The following is a 12,941-nucleotide window of genomic DNA, read 5'->3' on the forward strand; positions in this document are numbered from 1 at the left end:
CAAATCCTTAAATGTTGGTATTCAGTAGAGGTCTGCCTGCTTCCCTCTTTTCTTTTCGTTCTTTAATTCTTCATGATTAATCTTAGCCATACTCATGGCCTGGACTACTCTCGATATGCTGATAATTTCTTGAGCCACTTTCCCTCAATGTCTAGGTCCTCTCCTGAACTTCACACTTGTATACCTCACTCTCTGCTGGGCCTCATGAACTGCATAAATCAAGGCAGTTAAAGTTGAACAAATATTTACTTAAATTGTTGGACAGCTTAACCACTACCCCACACTTCCCACAAAAGAATTCACCCAGTACAGCTTTGGTCTACACACATATCAAGTGTGGGCTTTCCCTGCTACTAAAGTATATAAATTCAAGCCCTGTCAGCCTTTCTTAGTACATATACAATACCAAAACATTTTTTAAAAACACTGTTTGACAATACAAGCTAGTTCTGGAAATCCTAGTTTATGAAAATGACCACCTACTCAATCCAGAAAAGGGGAATACATGTGAAGAAAAAAATAAGATCTTTTTTAAGAAGATACAATCTACATAGATAGACATGCAAAAATCTATTAATTAGTCAATCACACAATTTTGTCATTCATGCTATGTTTGAATATCTTTGCAGATGATTTTACACTCTAAGCAGGCTATTCTTTGGATTATGTTGATTCTTATATTGAATCCAAATATACATCCTTCTTACTTCTACCTTTTTATCTCAGTCATAGCATTTAGAGTTGTACAATTAAAACTGTTGTCACAGAACTTTGTTGGTTTTATTCACTGCTGTATCCCAACACCTAAAACCTGGCACACTGGAAGTGCTCAATAAATATTTAAAAAATAAATAATAGCTGTCATTTATGGAGGGCTTACTATGTGTCACACAGTATGCTAAGAGATTTTCATGCACTATTTTATTCAATCCTGACAATACATGTGAGGTGGTTGTTGTTATCATTATTTTAAACATAAGGAAATTGAGGCTTACAGAACCTCAGTAATTTGTCCCAGATCACATAGCTAGTAAGTGCAGAACCAGAAATCAAACCTAGATCTGATTCCAAAGCCTTATTCCTAATCATACCATTTGACCTTTCACATGCAACAGCCCTTTCCAATAAGCACGTTTAAAATGACTAGACATTTTACCAAACACAGTTGATTTTTTTAAAAGCAGATCTCCATGTACTATCTAAATACAGTCATCCCTCTGTACCCTTGGTTCCTCATCCTTGGGTTCAACCAATCTTGGATCAGAAATATTGTATTCGAAAAAAAATGGACACTTGCATCTGTACTGATCATGTACAGATGTTTTTATCTTGTCATTATTCCCTAAACAATACAGTATAATAACTATTTATATAGCATTTACATTGTATTAGGTATTATAAGTAATCTAGAGATGATTTAAAGTATATGGGAGGATGTGTGTGGGTTATATCTAAATACTACAACATTTTATATAACAGACCTGAATATCCCAGATTTTGGTGTCCCTCTTGGGTCCTGGAACCACTCCCCATACCCCTCAAGGATACTGAGGGATGACTGTATGTGTAATATGGTAGGCACTCAATAAACATCTGCTGAATAAATGAATATGCAATTGGAACAAATATTCCAAATGGTTTCAGAATTATCTGTAGAATTTAGAAATGAAGACAATACATAAGTATCTTAAGAGTTTCTTAGGAGCTCTTAATTACTTTTGCTGATTTGAAGTCATTTCTTATCCAATCTTGATATTTATGCTGAAAGCAATAGAAACTACATTTCATTCAAGCAGGTCAAAGGTCAAGAATGACATGATTAGATTTCCATTGTGAAAAGATCACTATGACTGCAACGTGAAGAATTGGGTAGGAAAGGGATAAAATATGTGTAGGGAGATCAGTAATGACATTAAACAGAAAAATGTGGATCAATTTAGACAAGGGGTGCTGATAGTGAAGCGGATGAGTGGAGAGTGTCTGAGGTATTTAGGAGGGAAATGGCTGATAATAGGGAGGGAAGAAGGTGAGGAAAATGTCAAAATAGCTCCTTAATTTCCAGCTTTGTGCAACTGAAAGGACAGTAAGAGACAGATCATACTGGAAGAGGGCCAGGTTTATGAGGTAATAAATATAAATTTGAACTCAAACGAGATATCCAATGGAAATGTTGAGTATGCAGTTGGATAATTGGATTCTGAGAAAGGAAATATGGCAGAACAGGGGGCTAGATGAGAGATACATACACGGGAGTGTTAAGTGTATAAACAGTAATCAGAATCCTGGAACAATGCTCCTGGAGCTTTATCATTTTGTCAGGTAGACTTAGAAGTTTATAGATAGATAAAAGCAAGAAGCACAAGAAAAGGAGATGCCAAGTAGATAGGAGGAATGAATGCCCAGGATGCATTCTCTTTCTGATTTACATCTTCTTTGCCTCTCTTGTTTTCTCTCTCCCTGAGATCTAATAATCCTACAGTAGGGTCACCTACTGAGAATTGGAAGTGGGAAAAAGGGAGTGTGCAGTGAACAAGATACAGGGATAGTAGGGAAAGTTTGAAGCCTCAGCAGAGAAGAATAGGTATAGCTACATGACATAAGCCTCAAAGGACTACAGATTTTTTAAGATAAGAAAGTCATTTGCCCACTTTTTGATAGGATTGTTTGATTTTTTCTTGCTGATTTTCCTGAGTTCTAAATAGATTCTTGTTATCAGTCTTTTATCTGATGTGTAGTATGCGAAAATTTTTTCCCATTCGGTAGGCTGTCTGTTTATTTTCGTGACTGAATAGAAATTTTTCAAAAGAAGATATAAGAATGGCTAACAAACATATGAAAAAATGCTCAACATCCCTAATCATCAGGGAAATGCAAATCAAAACCACAATGAGATACCACTTAACTCCAGTGAGAATGGCCTTTATCAAAAAGTCCCAAAACAACACATGCTGGCATGGATGCGGAGAGACAGGAACACTCATACGCTGCTGGTGGGACTGTAAACTAGTGCAACCCCTGTGGAAAGCATTATGGAGATACCTTAAACAGATTCAAGTAGACCTACCATTCGATCCAGCAATCCCATTATTGGGCATCTACCCAGAAGAACAAAAGTCATTCTATAACAAAGACACCTGCACCCGAATGTTTATAGCAGCACAATTCACAATCGCAAAGATGTGGAAACAACCCAAATGCCCATCAATTCACGAATGGATTAGTAAACTGTGGTATATGTATACCATGGAGTATTACTCAGCTATAAGAAATAACGATGATACGACATCTCTTTGGTTCTCCTGGAGAGAGTTGGAACCCATTATATTAAGTGAAGTATCCCAAGAATGGAAAAACAAGCATCACATGTACTCACCAGAAAACTGGATTCCCTGATCATCACCTAAATGCTCATCGGGGAAGGATACCAATTGGTTATCAGACTGAGACGGGGGGGGGGGGGGTAGGGGGAGGGGATGGATGTATGCCTACATGATGAGTGTGTTGTGCACCGTCTGGGGATTGGTCATGCCTGAAGGTGCAGACCCGGGGAGGTGGGGGGGGAGGGGATGGAGGTATGACTACATGGTGAGTGCCAGGCGCACTGTCTGGAGAATGGACATGCCTGAGGCTCTGACTCAAGGGGATGGGCGGGACACGGACAATGTATATAACCTGAGGTTTTGTACCCCCATGAAGAGCTAAAATAAAAAAAAAAAATATATATATATATATAAGAAGGCAAAAAGGACACCAACTCCACTCACATCCAGATCCTAAGGAATGTAGAGTTAGAATAAATTGATTCCATTTGAGAGGACTGCTGCAGAAGCAGTGTTCTTTGGCAAGAGGTAAGTTTCCCTTAGGTCAAGGAGGTACAAGAAATGTTCAGAGGGTTATATTATGGGCCATCAGAGGCAAATTTCCTCATCTTCCTGCTATGATACCTATGCATTCACTGCATATATCTACACCCAATAAATATTTGAAGAGGAGGAGTGCTGCAAAGTGATTAAGAGTATTGCATAGAGATTAAGAATATGAATATTAAATATGTACTATATATAAACAATATAAAATGTTTCTTTTCTTCAAGAAGTATATAATCTAAAAGGGGAAAAATGACATAAATCTCTGCAAAGACAAATAATTAAACAGATAAACAGCAATCCAATAAAACAACATAAGCAATGGTAACTAGCAGTACCTATTTAATTGGTTGGTGATAAATTTAGCTCCTCTTTGATATCTTTGATATCAGAAGACTAGCGTTTAAGTCCTAGATTTTCCACTTACTTATAAGTAAGCCTCAATTTCCTCATTTGTAAAATGGGGATGATAATAACTAATCTCCTAGAGTTGTAGAGATAACCTAATGAAACAATATATAGAAAGTGTTTAGCACAATTAATTCCTGGCACATCATAAGCACTCAATAAGTGAGGGATTTACTATTATTAATGACAATAAAAGGGAATTCCTAATGTAGTTGAAGCCAGAGAATTGGATGAAATTGCCTGGGGAATATGTGGAGTAGAAGGACATCACCTACATTTATGGGATGTATGGAAGAAGAGAAAGACACCAGAGGTTATCCCTTAAAGCAGTCAGACAGGCAGAGAAAGGAAAGAGCCAACTACTGTTCATTTACTAATGACTCCTAAATCTTCATCTCCAGCTCAAATCTTTCTCATGAGCTCCAAGTCCATTTAATCAATTATTCTTACATATCTCTTCACAAATTCAACTTGGCTAAAATGCCACTCACTATCTTCCCTACCAAATCTGCTAATGGTACCACCATCTCTCCAGTAACTGCAACCAGAAATTTGAGAGACATCCTAGACTCTCTTTTCTTCTTCAGACCCAACTTCTAATCAGTCACAAGTTTAGAGAAGGCATAAATCTTTAATTGCAAACTTCTCACAAATATAAATATGAATTAATTCTTCTGTGGTGTTAGGAAACTATTAAGTACAGTGGAAAATGTAATTTACTAAGTGATAGATGGAAGAATACATTAAGGTCAACCAGATTTTGGAGTTGATAAAAAGCATTTTTATTACCTTTCCCAGTTGTACAGATTAATATTGATCTGGATTGCTTGATAAACAAGGCCAGCCTGAAGAAGCACTATTTCAGCTTCCTGTATGTTCCCACTAAACATTAGTATGTGAGCCATTTTTGATTCTTTAGATGGAAGATCTTTTATAGAATTGATGTATTGAACCTTATCAATCTAAAAAAGAAAAGAAAAATGTAACAGTGGATAATAATAGAAATATAACAAATTATGGTAAAAAAAAAAACACATGCACATATAGGTAAACATTATTTACTTACTTCACCAATTGCTGCATAGGCTATTTCCGCAGTTGTCATATCTCGATTAGCAACTGCCATAGCAGCCAGGCAAGCCCACAAGGTTTGCTCCTAGAGTGAAATATAAGAACAATTATCTCAACTACATGGCTAAATTGTCTTAAAATAAACATTGATTTAAATACAATAAAATTACATTTTAATTAAAAAAATAAAAAATAACTAAGCATGGTACTGAAAAAACTAATAATTTGATAAATTAATAATGTGGAAATTTCATTGTGGTCATTTTATTAAAATACATTAATAATACATAGTGAACTTTTTTTTGGAAAAAATTTTCTGAAAATTTTTATTTCTAGTTATCAAGAATCTATTTCTGAATTTAAAATAACTCAGGGTTATAAACCTTCCAGTCTTTTTGACAAGGTGTCAAATAATGTAATTTATAGAGAACCAGAGCTTCTGAGATAATGTTATCATGGCAAATTGCCACCCATAACTTATTGTAAGAAAAAGCATCTAAAAGCCATTTTACAAATGTGTATTCTGAGGGATGTTAACTGATGTTCAGTAAAAGAGGTCTATGGTCAAATGTATTTGGAAATACTAGATTCAACCAAGTTGGGAAAGACTGATCTAAAGCAGAGATTAACCTTAGCTGTACAAAAGAATTATCCGAGAAACTTAAAAATTACATCCAGGCCTCAACCCAGACCTAATGAATTAGAATCTCTGTGGGGGTAGAACTTGGGAACCTGACTTTCAAAAAAGTTTATTGGAAGATTTTTATACGTACTAGTATGGAGAAACTACTGGTCTAAATCATCGCTTCTTCAGAGAATAACTGACATGGCAACATGTATCCATCTATATTGCTCATATCTTCACTTACAAAAGACATGGTCCTATTCACAATTTTTGCAGTCCTTAGCTATTGTCATTACTCATCTTTCACAAAAGTAAACTAATACACTATACACAACTATGAAAGTGAAATGTAACTTACCTTAACAAAGCGACAAAGTCTTACAGCATCTTCCCACTTGGAACTGCTTACATACTCATGGAGAATGGCAGGATATGGTGATACGCTTATGTGAACCAGGGAGCCATCAGCTCTTCTTATAGTTATCTGGTTTCCAGCAAAACTCACAATATGGGGATTTTTACTAAATTCACTGTTGAAAAAAAACAAAATGCAATTTAAAGTTATGTTCTGAACAAAATTTTTCATATATATTAAATTTGGGGAGTGGATCCCTGACATATATAGTCTCCAATCTCCAAAATGTACCCCCCAAAAAGTTAACTCCATAGAGAATGTATATATATATTCAAATACACACGATTCTAACTTGCTATATACATTTGAAGAAAAATACAGAGTTGGCAAAAATTATTACATATTTGGAAGCAATTCCTAAAAGCATTTGAAGTAACCTTTTTTCCCTGAGCCTTAAGATAAATCATGAAAATGATTAAATAACAGCTTTAGCTTTTAAAAGTATTAAAGAGTAAACTGATAAAAATTAAGATGAGGGCACAGGAAAGGGAAAAAAATTAAGCTGAATTCCAAGATTAATTTGTCATAATAAAAAAGATGTAAACTTTAAATATACTAACTCCTTTTCATTACTTTAAATACTTTTTAAAATAATCTGCTTTATATTAACTGATTCTGAGTTAATAAAAAAAAGAATAAAAAGAAATTAAAAAATAAAATAAAATAAGCTGCTTTATTTTGATGCCTCTATGGTTTTGCTAAGGTTGTGAACTTGAATATTAAAAATGAACTCAAACCAGATTTGAAAGCTAAGCTAAGGTTTAGAGTCTTTGTATTCCTACTAATATTTTCTTAAGTGTAAGAGATCTTGCAATTTCTTTTTAGGAGAGTTTAGGAACATATTATAAGTGTGCCTGGTTTACTGAAGCATACAAATTAAAAAAAAATTTCATTAATCTCGGTTCTTTTTCTACTTTTAATATCAACCAGAAAACTCAATTCTAGAGACGTATGCATCCTTGAAAGTCTCAAAGCCAATGATAATCTATGACAGAGTAAAGAGTTGGATCACTAACACAGGGTTGTACATCCTGAAAAATCTTAGGAGTGTCTATATTAAAATCACTCAATCTCATTGAAAAAACAACCTGAGCTAACGTTACACACTAAGCTTGAAAACTATATTCATATAAAGGACAAATAAAGAGTTCACATTTTATACATACTTGCAATGGATTTCCTCATTTAACTCTCATTAAGCTAGCTTTAGCTGAACAATCTATGTAGTTGCATCTGATTAAAGTGAAAGATACCTTAGAGGATTGAAAACAAAGGCAAAAACATGACACTGTATTAAGAGTTTTATTTACCACAGTACAAAATTATATGCAGTAAAATGTTACCTTGCATCCCTTTCATATAATGTTTTAGGCAAAATGTCTTTGTCTACATAAACCGTATTGGGGTAATACCACACTGTAAACCGAGTATCTTGAAGTCCACAAAGGATATTGCATGTATCACTCCATGCCAAAGTATGCACCATTGTTCCTTAATTTAAAAAGAATGTTAATGTGCTATTAGTTTCAACATAAAAGTTAAAAATATATACTTTAAAAGCAGTTGACAAGATCCTATCTATTTTCTGATAGGTGTGACTTTATTTCCTCATTGCATAGTGGTGAAACACATGTAAAACTTCACATAAGAATTTTTGGAAATATTTGAATGCTCTACCTCAAACCATTATATTTTAATTTGCCGGTCTTTCTTTCAATGCCAACTTAGCTGCACCAGCTAAAGACTTGCTATTAAAGTGGAATTACACAGCTAACAAATGTGAGACAAAAGCATTTTCACAGATTCCTTCAAGCAAGTAAACTATTTAATATATGAAAGAGCAGATTCTAAGAAAATTGACAATAATTAAAATGCAAAATGTGTCAAAATTATTTTACCGAGTTTGATAATTTGTTCTTCCTTCCCAAATCGTTTCACTGAGGTGATATAGAGATCTCTATTTTTATCAATGAAAGCAACTTTTCTATCATTGGTAAGTCCTTTTTGATCCAGAGCAATTTCCAAGATTTCATTCTAAAATTTTAAAAAAATGTAAATTCTGGGTTAGTTTTAGTGCTTGACATAAGATCACTTATATTATTTAATTATAATGATATTTCTTTTCAATATCATTCACCTACTTATAATGATAAATGTCCCTGCTAAATAATTTTAAATTGTCAACATACTAATAATTCAAAAGCTGCACTAAAGTATAGATACTTTGTCTGAAATCTAAGGGAAAGAAGCTCCTTGAAATACAATAAAATAATATATATTTTGATACTCTGTAAGCTGAGAAACATTCCCATCTGTCCTCGTGTTCTATCTTTAATAGGGTAAAAGGGTGAGGCAAGTCTGAGTATCACATGAGAGGTCTATTTTGATTAATAAGTTTCTCATACTAAAATTTATTCTAAATAGATTGCCTAACACCTACATTTTAAAGATTTGTAAAAATAAATTCTTGAAATATGTGGAAATATATCGTGTGTTCAGAGCCTTAAATTTTACAGATACTTTCATATTCATTTCCTGTGAAACAGGAAACAAACTTGTGATGTAGGTATCAGTATATTTACTTTGCAAATCAGAAGACTGAGATCCATAGTCATTAAGTGATCTGCTCAGAAAAAGCTTGTAGGAAGCATATCTAAAACTTACAATCCAGACTGCTGACTCCAAGATCACTGCTTTCTATTATTCTCTAGTTAGTGAGATGAATTTTCTTATAACTAGGAAATGGTTTCATATGGATTCATTTCAATTCAATTCAAGAGGGAATTACTGCCTTCTATGTCTGAAGACTTTGCTAGGAATTGCGAATTCAACAAGAATAATGATCACATCAAGACGTTTTAACTAAGTGTACCACAAAGAACACCTTTTAAAATAAAACACACATATGCCTTTATCCAAATTGATGAATCAGTCATATACCAGTTCATAATACATTTTTAAAAATTTAGCTCTTCTCCGGAATACTTCCTTAAAATATATATTTTAAGGAAGAAAAAAATTTGTTCCATATGTATCATGATATGCATGAAATATGACTCCAGGTATTTTGAAAATGGAAACCTTTCAGAGAAACTAATCTTTAACATAAAGAATTGCTTATCATCACCATATCAAAACCTAGTATTTTTTTAAACACTCATATCTGTAAAACAGATATGATTCTCCTCTCTAAGACATTCAAAATCAAAGGCAGACAATAATGAAAATAATGCCTAGGTACATAAGGGAAGTGGGGTTTCCCCCTTAAGCAGGCCTTCCCCATTTTCCTCTTGTCCAGTTTTATTATCTCCACTTTTGATTTATTCCTCCTGGGTCACTCTTTGTAATAGGATACAAAAGCAGTTTTGTATTTATTAGAAACTTCTCCCTTGCCCTAAATTAATTAATATTCATTTAATAATACACAGACTTGGGCTGGGCACAGTGGCTCACACCTGTAATCCCAGCACTTTGGGAGGCTGAGGTGGGAGGATCGCTTGAAGCCAGGAGTTTGAGCAACATAGAGACCCTGTCTCCACAAAATATAAAAAAATTATCTGGACACAGTAGCACACATCTGTAGCCTCAGCTACTCAGGAGGCTGAGGCAGGAGGGTTGCCTGAGCCCAGACATTTGAGGTTGCAGTGAGCTATGATCATGCCAATGCACTCCAGCCTGGGTGACAGAGCAATACCTCGTCTCTAAAATAAATAAATAAATAATAAATAGACTTGAGTTCTAGTTTGGGCTCTGTTATTATTTGGGAAGGTCTTGGGTCTTAGTTTCTTCATATACACATAAATAGATTGTTTCTAGACATAGAGGGTGATTTTTCTATTATTCTATAGAATGTAAAATTTTTAAATCCTTGGTATTATATATATTCTTTATATTGTATAAAAATGTACTGTGTAATTGAGTGAAGTGTGAGATATGAAATAAGTCACTTCCATTCGTACAATTAGGAAATTGTAAATTTCTTACCCTTTGGAAATTCTTAGGAAAAGTATTCTAGAGTTATTACATTAAAATAAATGTTTATTTAACCTTATTAAATGACTCATTTCAATCCTACTAAAAAATTACTGACTGCATCTTGAAAAGCTGAGAAATTTACTCCTGTTTATATGCATAATCATACTAAAGAGGAAAAATTCTGCTTACATAGTCATGATTTAAAATGACTATCATGGAGAGGTTGTAGGAAAACAGGCACCTCATATATTATTAGTGGGAAGGTAGACTGATACAATCTCTTTGGAAGATAACTTGAAAATGCTTATTAAAATCACAAATGCTCATATCCTTTGACCCAGCAACATTTCAAGAATTAATCTCACAGTTATATTAGCACATGTGCAAGAAGATGTATATGCAAGGTAATTCATCTTGACAATATTGTAATAACAAAGATAAGAAACAACTTAAATGTTCACCATCTGGGCAAAGATTAAATAAATTCTGATACATTTATAAACTGTTATACTATACAGTGAAGGGAAAAAGGGTTGGGAAAGCACTTTATGTACAGATATGGAAAGATTTCCCGAAATGTTGTATGAAAAAAGCAAGGTGCAGAGCTGTATGTTACATTTTTGTAAAAGAAGAGGAAAAGAACATGCATCAGATTTGTTTGTACACATACTAAAAAACTCTGAAGAATATATAAGACTTTAAGAAGAATGGTTACTTATTTGGTAGAGAGGACTATATTGACAAGTTATAGGGGAAGAAGATTTTTTTACTGTATACTTTTTAATGTTTTTTATTTCTGAACCATATGAATGTATTTGTTATTCAAATTTAATACCAATAATCACAAAAAGAAGAAAATACAATTTACAGTAATACTTCATTAGAAGTATTATATTAAGCAATAAGTTGAAAGCATCTTTAGACTCTAACATATCAGTAATTTAGAAGGATGACTCAATACAATGTGCTCCTTTGTTTACTTTAAGGCTAAAAATTAGAAACCAATAATCAATTCACAATTCAAGGTCTTTCTGTGCTTCTACAGAGAATAATTTTCTTTCAGTTTAACTATACTCCTAAAACCTAAAGAAAATGATGGCTAAGGCCAGGTCAATGAGAAAATTGCAAGATGTTTAGAAACATAAACCCATTTTTATTTACTGATAGGTGGTAAACCTAATTGAAATAAAATGTCACTGAAAAGCAGTGAAGAGCTTAGTCAACAGATGTATAAGTCAGATCCTTTTATCTAGTTAATTTGCATACATAGCTTCCTGTTACACATGTTACCAGTGCTTAGTCTTTGTGACATATTTTAGGCAAAATACTCTATGTAGAATGCACTGATGTTAAATATAAAACTAATTTCTATGACTTCCACCTTAAAATGAAAATACCAATTTTAAAAAGGAAGTGAATAAACAGTGGCTATTTACATTAGAAATAGTTAATGTCCATTACCTTATGAGAAAGAAGCTTCCCATCACCTAATGGTTTTCCAGTTGATGCCTCAAAGAGGAAGATTACTTGAAAAAAAGGAAAACATTAATTAATGTGTTAAATTAGAATTTTTATTGGTAAATTTCAGTGAATTATCATAATCCTCATGAGAAATTATTTAACTCTCTGGACTATAGATTATCTATCAGCACCGAAGACCAGCAGCATCAAATTCCTATTTATTAATGAAGTCCCATTTCTTATGAAAACAGCAGAATTAAACACTTCTTCCTAAAACACATTCCCTAATTAAAATTGTTATTAATGGTATGGCATCACGCTCCATGGATCAACAATGGTTAAGTCCAAATATGGATGTAATTTATAATTCTGATAACTTTGATTTAGACCAATTGCCCTCTGAAGGTTTGCTGAAAATCAATTGACAAAAAGCAGATTAATAGGAAAAAAGGCATACAAATTTATTAATGTGCACAGAGGACATGCAATGACCTGGGACAAAGTCTGTTGGGCCTGAGAGCGGACAATAGTTTGTGACAAAAGTCTGTCCAGGTGTGTTGATAGACTTTAGTCTTTCTTCCTGCAATGTAAGTTTGGTTAATTTTGAAAACTCAGGGAAGGGACCAGAGATAATTGTTTTCTTGTTTGGTAGGTCCAAACTATAGGCAGATAAGGGAACTTCAGAGAACAACTTCATCCTGTTCTTTGGGAGAAACAGGATTGAGAGACAGTGGAGGTGAGTGGTGAGACAGAGAGACCTGGAGGCTTCTTCTTCAGTTTGACATGTGAAAGCATCATATTTTGGAGTATCAGTTTCTGAACCCCAACAATAGACAATCATATTCCACAAAGGAAAAATGTGTCGAGTTATGTTATGTGCTGTTCAGCTTTCTGTTATTAATATACTACTGTAATATAATAAATAATTTGTCTGGTCTTTGTACTGGGTTTCTGGCAGGCAGCTTCAAAAACACTTGGAATTTCCTGAGTGATAGGTGTATCTTTATTATGCTAATGAGGAGACTCTTGGGCCCCTAGATAGCTTCAGGATAGGAGATAGCCTGTACTAGAGGGTTGGACCTTTCAGGTCCCTGACCTTTGTAGATGGGAATCAGGCTGG

At 33.8% G+C, this 12,941-nt stretch overlaps 1 protein-coding gene across 1 annotated transcript in view; it reads right to left on the reverse strand.

Annotated features, from left to right (window-relative positions):
- IFT80 (intraflagellar transport 80) overlaps positions 1 to 12,941 on the reverse strand; it is a 131,792-nt gene that overhangs the window by 13,309 nt on the left and 105,542 nt on the right. Inside the window, exons 13-18 of the mRNA XM_045539561.1 lie at positions 11,822 to 11,886; positions 8,284 to 8,419; positions 7,729 to 7,876; positions 6,329 to 6,500; positions 5,341 to 5,430; positions 5,064 to 5,236 (exon numbers count right to left, since the gene is read on the reverse strand). Of these exons, the coding sequence (XP_045395517.1) occupies positions 5,064 to 5,236; positions 5,341 to 5,430; positions 6,329 to 6,500; positions 7,729 to 7,876; positions 8,284 to 8,419; positions 11,822 to 11,886 (784 nt within the window). The remainder of the gene's footprint in view (positions 1 to 5,063; positions 5,237 to 5,340; positions 5,431 to 6,328; positions 6,501 to 7,728; positions 7,877 to 8,283; positions 8,420 to 11,821; positions 11,887 to 12,941) is intronic.

Source organism: Lemur catta, chromosome 1 (assembly GCF_020740605.2).
Source record: "Lemur catta isolate mLemCat1 chromosome 1, mLemCat1.pri, whole genome shotgun sequence".
Classification (NCBI taxonomy): Eukaryota; Metazoa; Chordata; class Mammalia; order Primates; family Lemuridae; genus Lemur; species Lemur catta.